The following is an 18,201-nucleotide window of genomic DNA, read 5'->3' as shown; positions in this document are numbered from 1 at the left end:
TCCACAGGGTTGCAAAGAGTCGGACACAACTTAGCAACAAAACAACAACAACTGTGGTGCTGGAGAAGACCCTTGAGTCCTGTGGACTGCAAGATCAAATCAGTCAATGCTAAAGGAAATCAACCCTGAATATTCACTGGAAAGACTGATGCCGAAGCTGAAGCTCCAAAACTTTGGCCATTTGATACTAAGAGTCAACTCACTGGAAAAGACCTGATGCTGGAAAAGATTGAAGGCAAAAGGAGAAGGGGGCGGCAGAAATGAGATGGTTAGATAGCATCACCAACTCAATGGACAAGAATTTGAGCAAACTCAGGAAATAGTGGAGGGCAGAGGAGCCTGGTGTACGACAGTCCACGGGGTCACAAACATGGACATGACGTAGCAACTGAACAACAACAAATCATATGACCAAGCATTTGCACTCATGGACGTTCATCCCAGAGAAATGAAAACACTATACATGCAAAAATCTGCACACAAATGCTCACAGCAGCTTTATCTCTAACATCCAAAAAATGGAAACAACAAAAATTATCTTCAACAGGTAAATGGCTAAACAGACTACAGTACATCCACACTAGGGAATAACGTCCCTTTGAGAGGCACAAGAACGTGCTCAGTGCTCAGTCGTGACTCTGCAACCCCATGTATTATAGCCCACCAGGCTCCTCTGTCCATGGGGTTTCCCAGGCAAGAGTATTGGAGTGGGTTGCCGAACGACCTGGGAAGCCCACTATGGAATAATACCCTGCACTAAAAAGGAGTCAACTACTGATTCCTCCAACATCAGGAATGGATCTCAGGGGCACTATGAGGAGTAAAAAAAGAAAAAAAAAATCTCAAAAGATGTTTACTGTATGATTTTGTTCTAATAACATTCTTCAAATGAAAAAATTATGGGGATGGAGAACAAATTAGCGGATTCCAGGGGTTAGGGATTTGAAAGTTGGGGTGATACATCTATACAGGAGTAACACTGGGAAATCTTTGCCGTGATGGATTAGTTTTGTATCTTGATTGCAGCAGTGGCTACAGGAATCTCAACATGAAAAAACGGCCCAGAACTATACACACACATTGAACCAACTACAATTTTCTGGTTTTGATACTGTACCAAGGTTACACATAATAAAACCACTGAGGAAAACTGGATGAAGGGAGCACTAGACCTCTCTGCACTAATTTGTAACATCCTGTAAAAGTTAGAAGAAAGATGAATGGCAGGACACCAACAGCAAAATGACACAAAGGTTGGAATTATCTAACAAAGACTTTTAAAAACAGCTATTATTAAAGCACTCCCCAAAATAAGGGCAAGCACTTAAAATTAATGGTTAGACAATGCAAGCAATAAGAAAAAGAACTAAATGGAAAATTCAGAAGGGAAAAATACAATGACCAAAATGAAAAACACACTCTCAGTAAGCTCAACAGCAGCATGGAGATAACAGAGAAAAGATTCACTATGCAGGAAAACCCTGGAGATAGTGTGGGTTTGATTCCAGACAACCACAATAAAGCAAATACTGCAATAAAGTGAGCCACACAAGTTTTTTGGCTTCCCAGTGCACATAAAACTTATGTTTACACTATACTGTTGTTTATTAAGGGTGCTATAACATTATGTCTAAAAAACAATGTACACATCTTAATTTTAAAATACCTTACTGATTAAAAAAAATGTACCACTTGAGACTTCAATAGTCATGGTACTAACATCAAGTATTACTAATCACAGATCCCCATAACAAATAAAGTTCAAAATATTGCAAGAACTACCAAAATGTGACTTAAAGACACAAAGTGAGCAAATGCTGTTGGAAGAAAATGACACCACTAGACTTGCAGAACACAGTGTTGCCCCAGATTTGTAAAAAATGCGGTATCTGTGAAGTGCAACAAAATAAAGCACAATAAAATGAGGTATGCCTGTACTTGAAGATAAATCAGTAGAAATTATCTAGTCAACACAGGGAAAAAAAATAAAAGGTTTTAAATGAACAGAGCCCCAGGGACCTGTGGGAAAACAGCAGAAGGGAACATTTGTGCTCTTAAAGAGTCCCAAAAGGAAAGGAGAAAGAGTTTGGTGCGGTAAAAATATTTGAAGAAACAAAGGCTGAAAACTTCCCATGTTTACTACTGATTCCAGCAGCTCAGTGAAACCCAACAGGATAATCCCAAAAGAACCTACATCATAATCAAACTGCTGAAAACAAAAAACAAAGAAAATACCTGGAGGACAACCAGAGAAAAATGACATTAATTACAGGGGAAGAGTGAATTGGACAACTGCAAATTTCTCACCAGAAACTATGTGAAACCTCTGAAAGAAGTGGAACACAATTTTTAAAGTATCAAAAGGAAGGAACTGTCAACCCACATTCTATAGCCACTGAAAATATCCTTCAGGAAGAAGAATATAATTTTAAAAAGCCTGAGAGGAAGGAAAACTATGAAAAATCATAGCAAACTGACCTGCTATAAAAGAACTTAAAAAAAAAAAAAGAAAAAGTTCATGAAGTTCTTGAGACAGAAGGAAAATGACAGTAGAAGGAAACTTGGAATGTGAGGCAAGAAAGAAGAGCAACCAATATGATAAGTATCTATTCTTCTCCAGCTGAGTTATTTAAAATACATCTGACCAATGAAGACAAATAGGTACAGCTGAAACCTGGGGAAGGAAATGGCAACCCCCTCCAGCATTTCTGCCTGGGAAATCGCGTGGACAGAGGAGCCTTGCGGGCTACAGTCCATGGGGTTGCAGAGTCAGAAACGACTGAGCGACTAAGCACATAGCTGAAATACATAAGATGACTACAACACAAAGGGGAGGGTGAAGGGGCATTTATAGTGGTAAGGTTTCTACATTCCTTAAGAAGTGGTAGCATATTGTGAAAAGTCAGGCATGTATATTGAAATCCCTAGAATAGCAAGCAGCCCCTAAAAAAAAACCACACACAAAAAATATATAATCAAAAACACAATAAACTAAAATGGATACTAAAAAATGTATATCTAATCCAAAAGAAGGCAAGAAAGAGGCAAATGAAACAAAGGGAAAATGTACAAAATAAGTAAGAAAATGGGAAAGAAACCAAACACATTAATACTACTTTAAATGTTAATAGTTTTAGCACACTGACTAAAAGATCATCAGAAAGGATTTTTAAAAACAAATCCATTAGGGACTTCCCTGGTGGTCCAGTGGTTAGGACTCTGCACTTTCACTGCCAGGGCCTGGGTCTGATCCCTGGCTGGGGAACTAGGATCCCGCATGTGGTCAAAAAAAAAAATAGGAAAGTCAGTTACAAGATGGAATCTGAAACTGCAGCAATGAAGTTCTTATACTATTTAGATCTTGTACTAATGGATGATTTTATAATTGGTAATTCAGAAAATATTGGCCCACTAGATTATGAGCTCTTCCAAATGTTGATACATTTCATCACACTATATTGAAAAATCACATTTATTAATGTCACCACCAACTACATGACAAAAGTTTTTAGGTACTGGAAAGTTGTCACGCTCACAGTAGCAAACACAAGTTTTTCAAAATCCTAATTTTCACCTAAAAGCCCTAATTTTATCACTGGCCACAAACAGCATCAGTTGTTTTTCAATCATACTTCAAAATTTAGTCAGCACAGGTCCTCCCCAAGTGACACATACATACACATAACTGAAGCCATACACAGAGACATCCTGCATAGTCCAAAACCATATTACTGACAGTAGCAAACAAACGTTAGTTCTGTCACAGGACTACTAACGCTTTCACCAAATAAGCATTTTTTCTTTTTTAAAAAGTCAAGTTTACCGAGGAATAATTTACGTACAGCAAAATTCATCCACCCCTTTTAGGCTTGAGTTCACTGAATTTTGACAAACCAACAGCTGTATAACCACCACCACCGCTTCAATCAAGACACAGAACACTTCCACCACCTGGTGTTCCCTCGTACCTCTCTGCAGTCAATCCTCTACCCCAGCCCCTGATAAATGTTCAGTTCTGTTACATGACAGTTATCACTTCACCAAATACACGGATATTAACTTTTTTTAACATTTTCCCAAAGTCATCCTATATCTTATTTCATGCCAATTTAGTAAAATGTTACTACTGTCTACTGTCAAAGTATCATGCATGATGGTGCCATTAATCTTCACCATCATAATAATTTTCTTCTACTTCAGATCGCCATGCTTCATAGCTTGGATTGCCTACTAACACTTTCCAGACACGTCAAATCCAACAAAGACATGTTTTAGCAAAAAGTTATCTAAACCTTGCAATAAATACATTGCACTTTGATCAAAGAACTGACTTCTATCCCTTATCCAATCAAGTTCTAGATGACTGCTTCTGAGGTAAAATACTACAGAACTTACCTTCCCCTCCAACACTGTCAATAAACACTTAGCAAGATCTTTTCTCTACTACTACGTATCTCACCTTCCCTACTCCGTTGTTTACCAACCCCCATACGTTTCAATTTAAATGTTTTTCACTTTGTACCTTCTGTGTTCAAAGCACTCTCCTAAGTGCTATGGAAGCACTTCTCTTGATGGTGTGTTATGTCCAACTTTGATGCTCTTTCTACTATGCTACAGAGTAAGGATCAGAAAGCCTGCCACTGATGATATGCTGTATGTTGGGAAATTCATTTACCTTTTCTAAGGTTTAATTTAATTTATAAAGATTAATATCTGCATCAGCCAGCCCATGGGATTGTTGTAAAGATTAAATAAAATAATGAATGTGCAAAGTTATAAAAATAAGTATCACTGGCTTTTGGTCTCTCATCTAAAAGTAAAAGATACTGGGGTGTGGGGGACCCCACCTATTCCTTTAAACATACCACTTGCAGTTTTAAAATATATTATCCCCTAGAATAGATACAGCTTAGATTTAAATAAATTACCAATTACACCTATCTCTTAACCTCAAGTCAGCCATTCCTGGCTTTCATCACAGAAACAAACAAAAAATATTTTCCAATAATTCAACAACAAATAAATATTTATTGAAAACTTAAAAATATGCCAGGCACTGCTCTCAGAACTAGTGGCCCATCAGTGAGTTGGACAATAGGGTACCTGCTCTCATGGAGTTCACATTTTGAGCATCAGTATCTCAATATATAATAGCTCAGAAGGTCAAGAGATATTTAAGCAATGTAAATGTTTTCACTTAGGAAAAAATATTAATCTCATAGGAACAGTAAACTTCTAATCTCTTCTGAGAGACCAAATCAACCATATGCAGGAGGCGTGATGTCTAGCTACTGGGCAACTGAGTCAGTCCTCCCAAACCTGGCTATGCTGTCACCCAGACCCTCTTAAGCATACTACATCTTCCAACTCCAATTCTCATATGGTAAGGCCGTGGTGAGGACTGTCAGAATCCGTATTTGGCTTTGATGTGGTTGATCCATGAACAGGCATTTGGAAATCTTTCACTAAGTTACCCAAAGACTTATCATTAAAGCAAAGCAGCATTCACGTATCCTTTCGTTAAAGGACCAAATGCTATCCCAGCTGTGGTCTTAAGCTGGCGGTCTTTGGCAACTAGCTGACAATACTTATTTTAACTCTAACATCAGATAACAATTTAGTTTTTTTAAAAAGTATTTCCAAAAATGATAAGGGAGAATAAATTATCATAACGGGTTTCTCTTGATGAGGAGTTACTGCTCTTTGGGACTGCCTAGCAGGTCATCATCTCCCTTTATCTTGGAAACTGAAATTTCCATCCCGCCTTCATGCAACACTTATCTTGGGATAAGGTGACTCTCTCCCAGTTCTGAGACTACAGCGTATGGTGGAAACCTATGCCTATCATCACACCACTCTTCAGACCACTGTGACTGATTAAGATACAGGCACAGGATCCAGTCCACGAATCAGTTAGAAACTCTGACAGGTCAGAAGAAGACTTTTTCTTCCCACTGGACCTGAACAAGCAGTCATGGAGCCTAGTGGCAGGCACCTTACAACCACAAGGAGTTATGTATCTGAGAAAGGAGACAATACTAAAAAAGCCGATTCAGAAAACTAGCTCCCAGTCACATGGCCTGGGCCCAGAAAGGACATTTCTGAAGCTAGAATCTATTTATCAACTATTCAGAGGCAAGAAACATCTGTTGTTGTTTAAAGTTAATTGGGGTTGAGTTTTCAATCTGTTACAATAAAGATTCCTAGTAAAAGGAGTGGAATCTCCATAGGCCCTTTTAGCCTTTAATCACTAAATTAAAGGGGTACTTGGCCCCTACCATAAGGAAGGCAGGCACAGGGACAGAGCCTGAATGACACAATTATAGAAATAAGCCTATTGTTTTTATTTAGATTGGAGTTATAATAGTTAACTTAATTATATTAAATATTTACATAACTTCTTCATGCTCTTCTACTCAAAAAGATGAGAAAAGCTATGGGGGACTGGGTTGAGTCGGGTAATGCCAAAAGACCGCTAACAACCTAGAATGGCAGGATTAACTCCTACAGGCAAGAAGGCTTTGGGGCCAGGCCAGAGGAGCACAGGACACGGGGCAAAAGGGACCGAGGGGCAGCCATTTATTCTCACAACTGTGCGGAGGTTTCAAACCCCTGCTTCACAGATGATCACATTTAAAGTTTACAACCACCCTCTGAAATAAGTCATCGTTTAACTCTATTTCACAGACTGAGGAAATGGCTGTTGAAGAGAGTTCAATCGATCCAAGATCAAAAAAAAAAAAAAGGGAGAAGACTATGTGAGAGTCTGCCTTCCCCCACTGTTCTTTTCCTGCGAACTGCCTCCCCAACCACATGGTCCTCATGTGATCCTTAAAACAGGGGTGAGCACCTGACCCAAGCTGAATCGATGAATCCAGAGTGCTGGGTTTAAGACCCCAAGATTTACAGTCAGTAGTTGAAGTTGTTAAATATAAAGCCAGTGCTCTAGGCAAACATATCCTCCACAAGTGACTAACACTAGTTCACTGTCAGAGAGAATGACAACACAAAGCAAGAGAAAAAACGCTTGCCTGCATTTGAGGCCCAAGCTTCAATTCTTACTGAAGTTCAATTGACCTTTTACTTTAAATGAGACCAGGTCCCATGACTCTAGAAATTTTTTTTTTTTTTTTTGCCTATGAAAACTGAAGCTGAGAGCTATCATGTATAACTGACAGAGTCCTAACTAACTCATAGACAAAGAAGGGGGCGGGTGGTGAACAACTATTTACAACAAATATTAATTGAAAGTAACACTTAAGACCTTAAGACAGACTCAAAGATAGTTTTGATCAAGTTCTAAACTACCTGAGACAGATTACAAGTACTTATAGAAATTCAAAAGAGAAAATAACAATATAACACAGTTGTGACTTATGTTAGACTACAAAGATGAGAAAACTGGCAAAGACCACATTGAGAAGAACTCAAGATGACATTGAGAACTCAAAGGGAGAGAAAGAGAAGGCCTGGGAGGAAAAGAGCAGGCACATGCTGGAGACAGACAAAATCCACCTGGAACATACAGTCTGTTTTGGAGAATAGTAGGAATTAAAACTAAGTAAATACATAAGCTAAGACCATATGACCAAAGGCACTAAAGAAAAAGAAAGGCATAGGTACGGACTATACTGGCAAATTTCGAGGATGTTCCACTAAACCCAAGAATATTGGTTGAAAATTTGGATTTAAGTAGGGCAGCAATAACAGAAAGCAAAGAGCAGATTTGAGAAACATTTGAAATAAAGAATCTCCTCTTCTCCCAAGTTTCCAAGTACTAGTGTTTCTAACAGTGGAACCTTCATCAAATTTGTAATATAAAACTATAATAGCAAAGAAAGGAGTAACTATTATCAACACCTGGATGGACCTACAGAACTTGGAAATAAATTATTTCACTTAATCCTCATGATCAAACCTATGAAGAAATATTATCATGATTCTCATTCTGCAGATTAAATATATTCAGGTTCAAAGAAGTGAGATAACTTGTCCAAGATCACTCAACGAAAGTAAAAATATGGTCTATGGAGTGGGGCAGTAGATAATAATGCACTTGGTCAATCAACACCAAAGTCCTTTTCTCCTGGACAAATTATGAAGACATAATGATGACAATGATGATAATGATAGCTAACATTTACTAAATGCTGGAACTAAGCAAAACATGTTACATGCACAAGCATTACCCCATTTAATATTCCTAACAGCCCTGTAAGAGTCTATGAGTAATCTTACTTGAGGATGATGTATGCATTTGAGTTTTAAGGAAGTTAAGACTTCTGCCGAAACTCAGAAGGCTACTAAGTGGCTGATCTGGTTGGGATTCAAAAATCACACAATCTGACTCCAAAGCACATGATCTCAATCACTAGACAACACTGACTCCATGACTAGGTATTACTAGAAATAAGCAGAGGAAATACAATTAGGGTGAGATAAGTAAATACTTTTAGAGTGGATGATAAAAATCAGAGAAACATTTTCTTTGTCCTACTGTTGAACTAAAACAATTTTTAAAAATTAACAAAAGGATAGAAGACAAATCTAAAACAATTTCTTAATAAGGTTGGAAATTTAGAGCAACCTATATCCAACAACAATTTGGAGATGATTTCAATTAGCGAATTTTGTATTATACTCCTAATGAAAAACAAGGGTCAGAGAGTAAGTATTAGCTATCCAAGGCCATACGGTTTTTCAATTTACAGTGTCAACCAGAGTAAAATTCAGGATTTCAGACCCCGCCCCACTATCACCCACCAACCATTCAGCAATGGTTGCATCCAGGCTGCAGTGTCAGAATATCATTCCCCACTAACAGCTGACTTCCAAGTCTAGAGCAAGAAAGGTACAAGAGAAGCCTGAGCATCTTATTACACAAAGAAACAAGGAAGTTCCTCAGAGATTATAAGGATCATAGACAAACAACACAGGAGTCAACGCAAAGAAGCTTCCACTAGTCAAAGACAAGACAAACTGAGCACAGCAAAGACGACAAAAACTGAAACACATCATGTATATAAATACATTTTTAATGGTTTACACAATGATGCCAAAAATAAAAAAGTTTTTTAAAAGAGAGAAATAAATAAGCGTTGGGTCTATCTTATTTGCTGACCTTTATGGACAGGGGCTTCCCTGGTAGCTCAAATGGTAAAGAATCCGCCTGCAATGCAGGAGACCCAAGTTCAATTCCTGGGTCAGGAAGATCCCCTGGAGAAGGGAATGACAATCCACTCCAGTATTCCTGCCTGAAGAATCCCATGGACAGAGCAGCCTGGCGGGCTACAGTCCATGGGGTCGCAAAGAGCTGGACAGGACTGGGCGACTAACACTTTACTTTTTTATTGCCTGGAGCAATGGGTTCTTTTGTATACCAGCTTTTCAGGTAAAGGGAGCCCACAATAGGAGACTATAGGGTGGGAGGGGATATATTTCCCTGGTTCTATCTCTACATAAAACCATAAAAGCCCTAGCCAAAAAGCCCCCTCTGTAAGGCTGCCCTTCCCATCTGCTTTCTTCCTTTGTCCCTTCAGGCGTAGAGGTGGTAGCAGGTCTCTCTCCAGTGCTCCTTGTCCCAGGGTACTCCACTATTCCTACTGATTTCCTTAAATATTGTCTGTATGTTTATAAATAGCCCCTTTCTTTAATTTCCCTTAAATACCCAATTTGTGCCATGTCTAGCACACGAAACCTCTAAAATACTTACTCTGAAAAGTGGCAAATAAAGAGAAAGACTATAAGAATCTTTAAAAAAAAAAAAAAAGTTGATATATGTGCATCTGATTCATACCTTGCTGTACACGTGGAACTAACACAACACTATAAACCAACTATACGCCAATAAAAATTGAAAGGAATGATACAATTAGAAAACCATCATTTTGCTTTCCCTAATGAATAACTGCTCCGGCTAAAAATTATAAACGGATGGAACCATTAGCTGAAAGGATACTAATGGATTTTAGAAAGCAAGTTATTACAGGCTGTCACCCCCTGAACACACTGATCAACCTTAGCATTCTAAAGGGTGGGTCAGCCAGATAACTGTGTGCCTCTTGATGTGACGCAAAAGAAAACACAATCTATGAAACACTACTGACTAAAAGGTGAAATAATTAAATCAAGCTTTTAGATCTATCAACTTACAGGAAACATGGACGCTATAGGAGCAAGTTAAATGGCATGACAAGAAAACAAACAAAAAAATCAAGAATGTGAAATATTGTATGGTATCAATGACCTAGTTTTTTCATCAAGACAATGTAGGTGCTGGATAGAGGAGATGGGGTGGAGGGGACTACTCTACATGAAAAAGAGATTTATTAATAAAAGACCTAGGAAACAAATGTAACACATAGAATCTGTCCAGATCTAGATTCTAACAAAACAACTGCAAAACAGACATCGTTTTAGACAAGAGAAATCTGAATATAAACTAGAAATTAATGGTACCAAGGTGTTGTTCATTTTGTTAAGACTCGATAACGGCCACTGTGTTAATGTAAGAAAAAATTTTAAAAGATGTTTATTGAAGTATGTAAGGGTGAAATGACAATGTCTGGGATTTGCTTTACAATATTTTGGCAAGAAACAAGGGTGTTTGATGAAGCAAGTATGACAAAATTTTGAAATTGCAGAATCTGGGTAGTGGGGGTTCACTATGCTATTTTCCCCACTTCTGTGAATGTTTGAAAATTTTCATTTATAAAATTACCAAACGAAACAAAAATTCATGTTCCTTCCCTACAACCATAGTTTCCAAACTAAAGCCTGTCTAAGAGTCCATGTCCCATGCAGAATCCTAGGACTCACCCCAAAGAATTCTGATTTTGTTTGTCTGGGCTCGGGCCCAGGTTCCATTTTTAACAAGTCCTCAAGGGAATCTGGTACAAACTCTACAGGCTCGTATCTGAAAATTATATATTCGGACTACTTCACCACAAATCTTTAAGCATACCCCACCTTAAAGAAAATGCATCATCGTATCTCTTAACCCCCTTCAAGGCTTACCCCACTCTTATCCTTTTCCTGGGACTGTAAGTTCTATGAAGGCAGGGCCCTCTGTTTTTACTCACCATGGTGTCCCCAGTGCCTAACAGAACACCTCGCACACAGTACACATCAAATAAACATTTGCTGAATAAATGAATTCATTACTCATTAATGAATGAATAACAGCAAAGAGAAAAAAGAAGAGTTAACTGCAGTTCATTATTTCAAAATTAGTTCCAGGGAACAACCTGAGATAAAGTCTCAATTTCTCGCCAAAAGTCAGTATAGGAAGTATGGTAAAGACTATAAGTAAGAGTCTGGGAATAACAATAAAATAAAATTAAATAATAATAAATAAGCATAGGAAAAAAGAGGGGGTTAGCCTACACTTTAAAAAACAAGTATAAGACAAACCTCTCACCTAAGACATCAAACTTGGGACATTAATTTAAACATCCAACCTACTACTAATTGTTTAGAAACTATAATGAAAATGTGTACTCTTACATGTCACAATCCCAAATCGGGGGTGGGGTAGGCACCAAGAGTTAAGAGAAGTAAACTAGCACATGTACACATTTTAATGGAAATACAAATGAGTAACTCAATTATTGCACTCTCTGTTTCAAAAAGCATAATTACTGCTTTCTCTGTTCAAACAGCACAATCCCCTAAAATAATGACACAAGTCACAAATGCAAAAAAGAATAACTGTCAAATATAACAAAAATTATTTTAGGGTGATCTTCTGCGGCTATGTAGAACTAGCTGCAAAAATAGCACTTACCAAAGATGGTCCCTATTCTTATACTTCTACCCCCAAATCACTTAACTTTTAAATTTTTTCTTTTTAATAATAAATCAATAACACAACTTTTTAAGTTTTTAAGGAATTATAATAAGCACTTATAAAATTTTAGAGACGCAATGGACATTAGCAACTACCCAGCCCAACTCTTCACTGGGGAAATTGAAGCCCAGGTAAGAAAAAAAGATCTCCTTAGTTACACAGCGAGTTAACAGCAAAACAAGGACAGGCCAATGCTCTGAATTTCCAGTCCAGTGTACTTCTCACTATACTATGCTAACAGGATATTTTTGAAAAATGTTTCCATTGTGAAATAGTAGTATCTATTCACGTTCTTATACACATATGTGTGGGGTATTCATCAGCTATGTTCTGGGCTTTAACTAAATGGATGTGTCTCTCTTTTAGTAGGGATGGTAATGGGAAAGGGGAGCTACCAGACCATCTTCAGCAACAGAACTCTGTATGTAGTCTTCTCTGATATGCAGGCCTTTCTGTCACATGTCATAAGAAAAATCTCTAGTCTTTACTACATTAACAACAACATCAAAACTTATAATTGTGAAATAAAACTGTAGAGTTATACAAAATCTACTTGAAAACTGGATATTCACTCTTTTGTTCATTATAAAATAGCATATGTGGTTCCTTCTTCTGGATTAAAAACATTTCTGACTCAAAAAACTAATGAATGGCCCAATTCATGTCTCAGCTGTTACTCTGAGCCACCTCTCTGTACACCCACAGGGTTCTTGTAGTGCAAAAGCCTGTTTAACAGAATAGTGAAAGTGTAAGATATGCAGGAAAAGAGTAAGAAAACTACATCTCTACAGACCAGCTCCCACCTGTCTTTTTTTTTAATCAATCTAAACCCTTGGTACAAAGTAGGGATGTTATAAATCATGACTAAATGAATAAACATTCTTCAAAAGCCCCTCCTCGCCATACTGAATCTCATCTAAATGTCTCCATTTTCAGTAACAGTTGGCTTGGACACTTCAAATAAAGTAGAGCTGGATTGTGAATTTATGAGCACGGTTTTAAAGTGCCAGATAAATTACTCTGCCCTTAGAGAACACAATAAATATCAACTTCCAGCCTAAGCACAGTAACTAGCATGTAACAGGAATACTGTAAATATGACAAAAATAATAGTCACCAATTAACAAATGCTAACTAAATGCCACATGTTGTGATAATCAGTTTGTCTATATTATTTAATCCTTCTGAAAATCTAGTACTATTATCCCCCTACTTTCCTGAAGATGAAATAAGCTCTGAGAGGTTAAAATAATTTACCAACAATCATCTGGTAAGTATTATGGCAGAGCCTACATCTGAATCCAGGTTTAGAACCTACACAGAGATTTGCTGAATGAAAGAATTTTTTTTTTTTTTAATCTTGCAACATACTATCAAAACATTCTGACCAAAACTAACTGGATATGCAACAGATAACTGGTAACACTCATTAACTCATAAATTATGAACACTGGCAAGCATATAGCTTTAAGGCCGAAAGAGTCAATGACCTCAAAGTCTTTTCATTCCAACAGTAATACGAATCCAAATGTGATCAATTCAACTGGCAGAACACATAGAGGGATTATACAGCAATAATCTAGAATCTGGAATGCTAGCCACACTCTTTTGAAATAATCCAACATGTGACCGAGGACTGTCAAAGTGAAAGTACACAACAAAAGTTCCAACTGAGTGACAGGCATACTAGCAGTATTAACAGGTAAGTTACATGGGACAAAGCTTGTTTTTGGAATATTAGTAATTTGAGTAATAATATGACATCCACATAGAGATGCCAAATAGGCAGTCAGGTATTTAGGATTCAAAAACAGCAAAAAGACTGAAAAATGAAGACCAGGATATCATGAGTAACGAGATAATACCAGTCAAAGATATAGGAATGGATGAATTCTTCAAGAAAGGAGAAGAGAAAGATAAGTATTACGGCACTCAAGCTTGATGATGAAAGAAAAAACAGTCAGCAATGAAAAGACAGGAAATCAGTAGGTCAAGAAAGCCCAGAAAGAGACTTTAAAGAGAAAAAACTCAAAACCAAAAACTTGAAACATCTACCTTCAACATTCTGAAAAACCGACTAATGAAAGATGGTAGTAACACATACAAAGCGAACAGCAGTGTTGAAACTTAGTATGTATGCACTGTTCAACTATCATTGGTTCCCTTCCCTTCATGCCACCAACTCATTGCTACACCTCCACTGACTAAATAAAACTAGGAGGGAAAAGGTCAATAACTTAAAAAAAAAAAAGCTGCAGTCTGATAGCTATATTTTCAAGAAATATATGTCAAACTTCAAGACAAATATATACCTAACCTTCCCACTCACCAGGCTTTGTTTTTCCTTTTTAATTTACAAATTATAGACATTTTTCCCCTCTGGAAAAATTAACATTAATTAAAGTCTATCCCTTACTGTTTTCAGAGGTATTCAACAACTTGAGAAATTGCTAACAAGCCTTAGATAAAATAATTCTAAAGTTTAAAAAAAAGTTGGGAAAAGGAAAACAGCTCTTGGATAATCATAAACTATTACATGGACAGTAAGAGAACCATTAGGACACTGAAAAGAATCTGACAGACAGAAAAACAAATTCCTGAGCAATGTGGATGATCTGAGAAACAAGGTAATGGGTACCATATTACCTTAGCATCTGCAGACTCTACTAGCATTTGCAACATGAAAAATGTGCTTATCTAGTTCTTAAGCTATGTATTCAAGATAAGGTTGAAGAAATCATTCATCAGGGCTTCTCCCAGTTACATTATCATATAACCACTAACACTCAACAAAAAAAGCTGTTTTTATGATGGGTGAGGTGGTTTAAAAGACCCCAGCAAATTCTTCTAAAAGCAAAAGGTGTGGGAACTTTCATTTCTGAAGAAGGGATCTAGTCAAGGAAACATAATTTGACAACTTTTTTCCCTGAGATTATCAAAAATATATCAGAACTTCAGTGTTTCACATGGCACATAATACATAATGTGTATACATAATACATACTACTCAATAAGTACCAGCTAAAGAAAGCAACAAAAGCCAAAAAATAGATAAAGTCAATCAATTTTAAAAGGGTACTGTTCCTACAATACATCAGATGTCCAAAGTCCGAAAAGGAAAAGAATAAAAACAGACTCATTGAAAAAGATGAGGCTGCCTGGTCAGTCATTCTAAATGGTTGAATGAATGAAAGAATGAATGCTTGATAAGAAACATAAAATAGAAAATTCATGTTAGAAGCTACGAATCTGGACAAAGGATTTTGCTTCCAAAGAAAAATTCAATCTTTACCAAGTTCAGATTAATATAATAAAATTTTAACTGCTAACAATAAATAATTATGGAACTAAACAGAAAGATGAGGGTGGGGGGATAAGTCTGTTGACTATGGTTCTTTAAGGCCGTGGGCTCTAAGATACCTGGGGGTCCTAACTCTGAGAGGCCCTGCCTGCCCACTTTCTTGACTCTTCCTCTTTGTTGTTTCACCCTTTAATCATTACATCAGTTTCAACTTGCACCTCTATCAGATGATTTCCAAATGTTATCTTTAACTATGAGCTCAGTTTCACATCTCCAATAGTCTGCAGATCTTGTCTTTGTGGTCGTCCCACTATCCCCTCAAACACAACAAACCTAAAACTCATCTGTTGCCAGTCAAATTCCATCAATTCTCCTTCCCCATCCAAATGACCCAACTTGGAGCTTCAATCATTTCTAAGCTATCACAGTAATCTTTTTAAATGTCCAATCTCACCCCATTTCTAGTCTCTCGCCACACAACCCATCCTGCACACAACTACCACATTCACCTTCTTCATTCATCCTGGCGTGATCTTATTTACAAATACTTAATAGCCACAACATTCTGAAAAACATCTAAACGCCTTAGCCTAACAATCAAATCCTCCATGCTCTAACCCCAATCTATCCTTCTAGCTTTATCTTCTCTTCCCCTAAACATGTGCCAGTCAGTCATGTTTCCACCACTCAATTCATGTTATCTTCCACTCCCCCTTTGAGTACCTTCTACCCAAATCCTATCCATCCAGCATCCAACATACTCTATCAACTCAAGAGTTCTTCCTTTCAATATCCAAGAGCATATACTACCTATACCAGTCATTTGAAACTTACTACATATTTTCTCAATCTGTGTTTTGCTTTTTTTGTGTGTATATCTATGAGATTAAGATTTTCAAGGACAGGGTTCATGACTTCCACTTCCCAGTATCCTCCACATTTCAATAAACTTATGAAGTTCCCACCAAATGAAACTATGACAAGAGGCTAGAGACCACTAAAACAAACAAAACAACCCCTACTAAACATTCCCTGTAACACTGCTCCATGGAATGAGATCAAAAAACAAGGCAAAATCAAAGATATACAAAAACTGGGTAAGTATTAAGAAAACTGAGACTTCTTAACAATTCTAGAGATCCTCCCTAGAAAGATACGTTCTAATTTCTTCTCTTATTCAATAAAATGTTTTCCATTGTATTAAGCATCAACCCTCCTTTTTGTTTCTCAATATGAAGAGCATCCACAATGTGGGTGAGATATTTCAAACATACAACCCACAATTCTTATTTCAGTCAAGGATGCTTAAAGTCATTCAGAAAGCTTTGGAGAGAAACTCTCTTGTAGACCCATACATTTTTAAAAATATATGTACACAGCTATTTTGAGTAGCTGAAACGTATATTAATTTCATACATTAACTTACATTTTCCTGATTCAAGATAAGATGTTAAAACGGTTATTATTTATCTGAATGGCATCATCTAGTTCACCTAACTTTAATCCCAAATACTGTGTACATATAACATTAATTCCCTGAGAAGGTTGTAAATTACTACCCACATACATATTCCTTGCAACTTTAAAGATAAAGTGGTTATGTTTGGACCAAAACTGATTAATTATATAACTGCTAGTTGTTTGATAAAGGAAAAACTTGCTTACGAACAGACTGCAGCTATCAGTATTAGGGGAAATTGACAAAACTTAAGAACTCCAATTATCTATCGATAACTGTGCATGCTATCAAACACTGAAGAATTTTTTAAATAGTGTTTTGGCCTTTCATATCATAAATACTTTCTTAGAATGCTACAAAATCTATCATGTTAAGCACAACACCAAAAAAGGCAGTTATGACAAAATATCTGTGCAGTACTTTTGTAATCAACAGTGCTGTAAAAGACGTTAATATTGTGATGATCTATCATTAGTTAGCTTGGGTTTTTACACTTAACAGTCCAGCAAAAAGTTCCTCTGACTCAAATCACCTATGACACTTTGGCTCAAAAATCACTTCCTCAAAATCGATTCTCCATTGTCACAAGTCTAAAAATTAAACCCTTAAGGAGCTAAGCAGATGGAAATGGAAAGCAGTCTTTTCCAACCTCACTGTCAAACAGATAGGAAAGTTCATAACTAAGCTCGCAGTTCAACAAGCTACCTACGTAGTAGTAACTTTGACGTGGTAACTTTTTATATGATGCCTGCAACAGAGTTTTATAAATATCTTTTGTGTGATGATGAACTGAGTCAGAACTAAAAGTTCAGGGAATTCAGAGCCAGTCCAATGATACACCGGGCCAGGGCAGGAGATTTTAGAGGGACTCCAAGATTCCTCAGGGAAAACGCCAGGTTCTGGTGTTTTCCAAGATGATGTACACCTGAAACCTTCTACTGCAGATAACCAGACTGAGAGCAAGAGGAAGGAAATAAATATAGACTCAGACAAGCACCAGAGAACAGGGCTACTCACCAGCAGACAATCTGAATTCACTTCCGATTTGGGATCCCGCAGCAGGTTGTCGATTTTTTCAAACCGAGTCTCAAAAGTGTCCCCAGTCGACATGTTGCTGCTGCTGTGACAATACCCTCGTACCAGCACCAGCAGCGGAAAGCGATTTCAACCAACTTCCTCCGGCGGTGGGTTCGCGGCCGCGGGGCGGGGGAGCCGGAACCCCAGGGTCACCAGGTGCGCCCGGTGCCCCCTCCTCCCCCTCACTGAGGGGATCTCCGCGCTCCGGACCCCGGGCCGGGGGCGACGGCGACCCACAGCCGCTCGGACGCAAAAAGTCGCATCCCACCCGGCAGCTCCTCACGACGGCCGACTGCGCCGTCGCTCCGGCGGAGGGTTGCAGCCTAGCGGGCCCCGGCCGCCTTCGCCATGGAGGGTTCCCGGTGCCGAGACGGGCAGGAGGGGGGAGAGGAGAGAAGCAGGGTGGAGACTCCTCCGGGCAGCAGGGGAGGGAGAAGAGGAAAGGCGAATGCGAAGGGCGGGCGCGGAGCTGTGCCAGCTGCCGCCGCCGCCGCTCGGGCCCCGGGCCGGGCCCGC

General features: G+C 38.2%; 1 protein-coding gene across 2 annotated transcripts in view; it reads right to left on the bottom strand.

The window, feature by feature from the left end:
* The window catches only part of ROCK1 (Rho associated coiled-coil containing protein kinase 1), a 119,286-nt gene extending 101,133 nt beyond the window's left edge, over positions 1-18,153 (bottom strand). Inside the window, exon 1 of one of the 2 annotated variants that reach the window (XM_061130845.1) lies at positions 17,626-18,153. In XM_061130845.1, the coding sequence (XP_060986828.1) occupies positions 17,626-17,718 (93 nt within the window). In that variant the 5' untranslated portion in view covers positions 17,719-18,153. The remainder of the gene's footprint in view (positions 1-17,625) is intronic. The other variant, XM_061130844.1, reaches the window with a different exon arrangement.
* Between the last annotated feature and the right edge of the window lie 48 nt (positions 18,154-18,201).

This window comes from Dama dama, chromosome 27 (assembly GCF_033118175.1).
Source record: "Dama dama isolate Ldn47 chromosome 27, ASM3311817v1, whole genome shotgun sequence".
In the NCBI taxonomy this organism is placed as follows: domain Eukaryota; kingdom Metazoa; phylum Chordata; class Mammalia; order Artiodactyla; family Cervidae; genus Dama; species Dama dama.
Note: the sequence above shows the minus strand (reverse complement) of the source record. Positions and strands in the feature narration are given on the sequence as shown.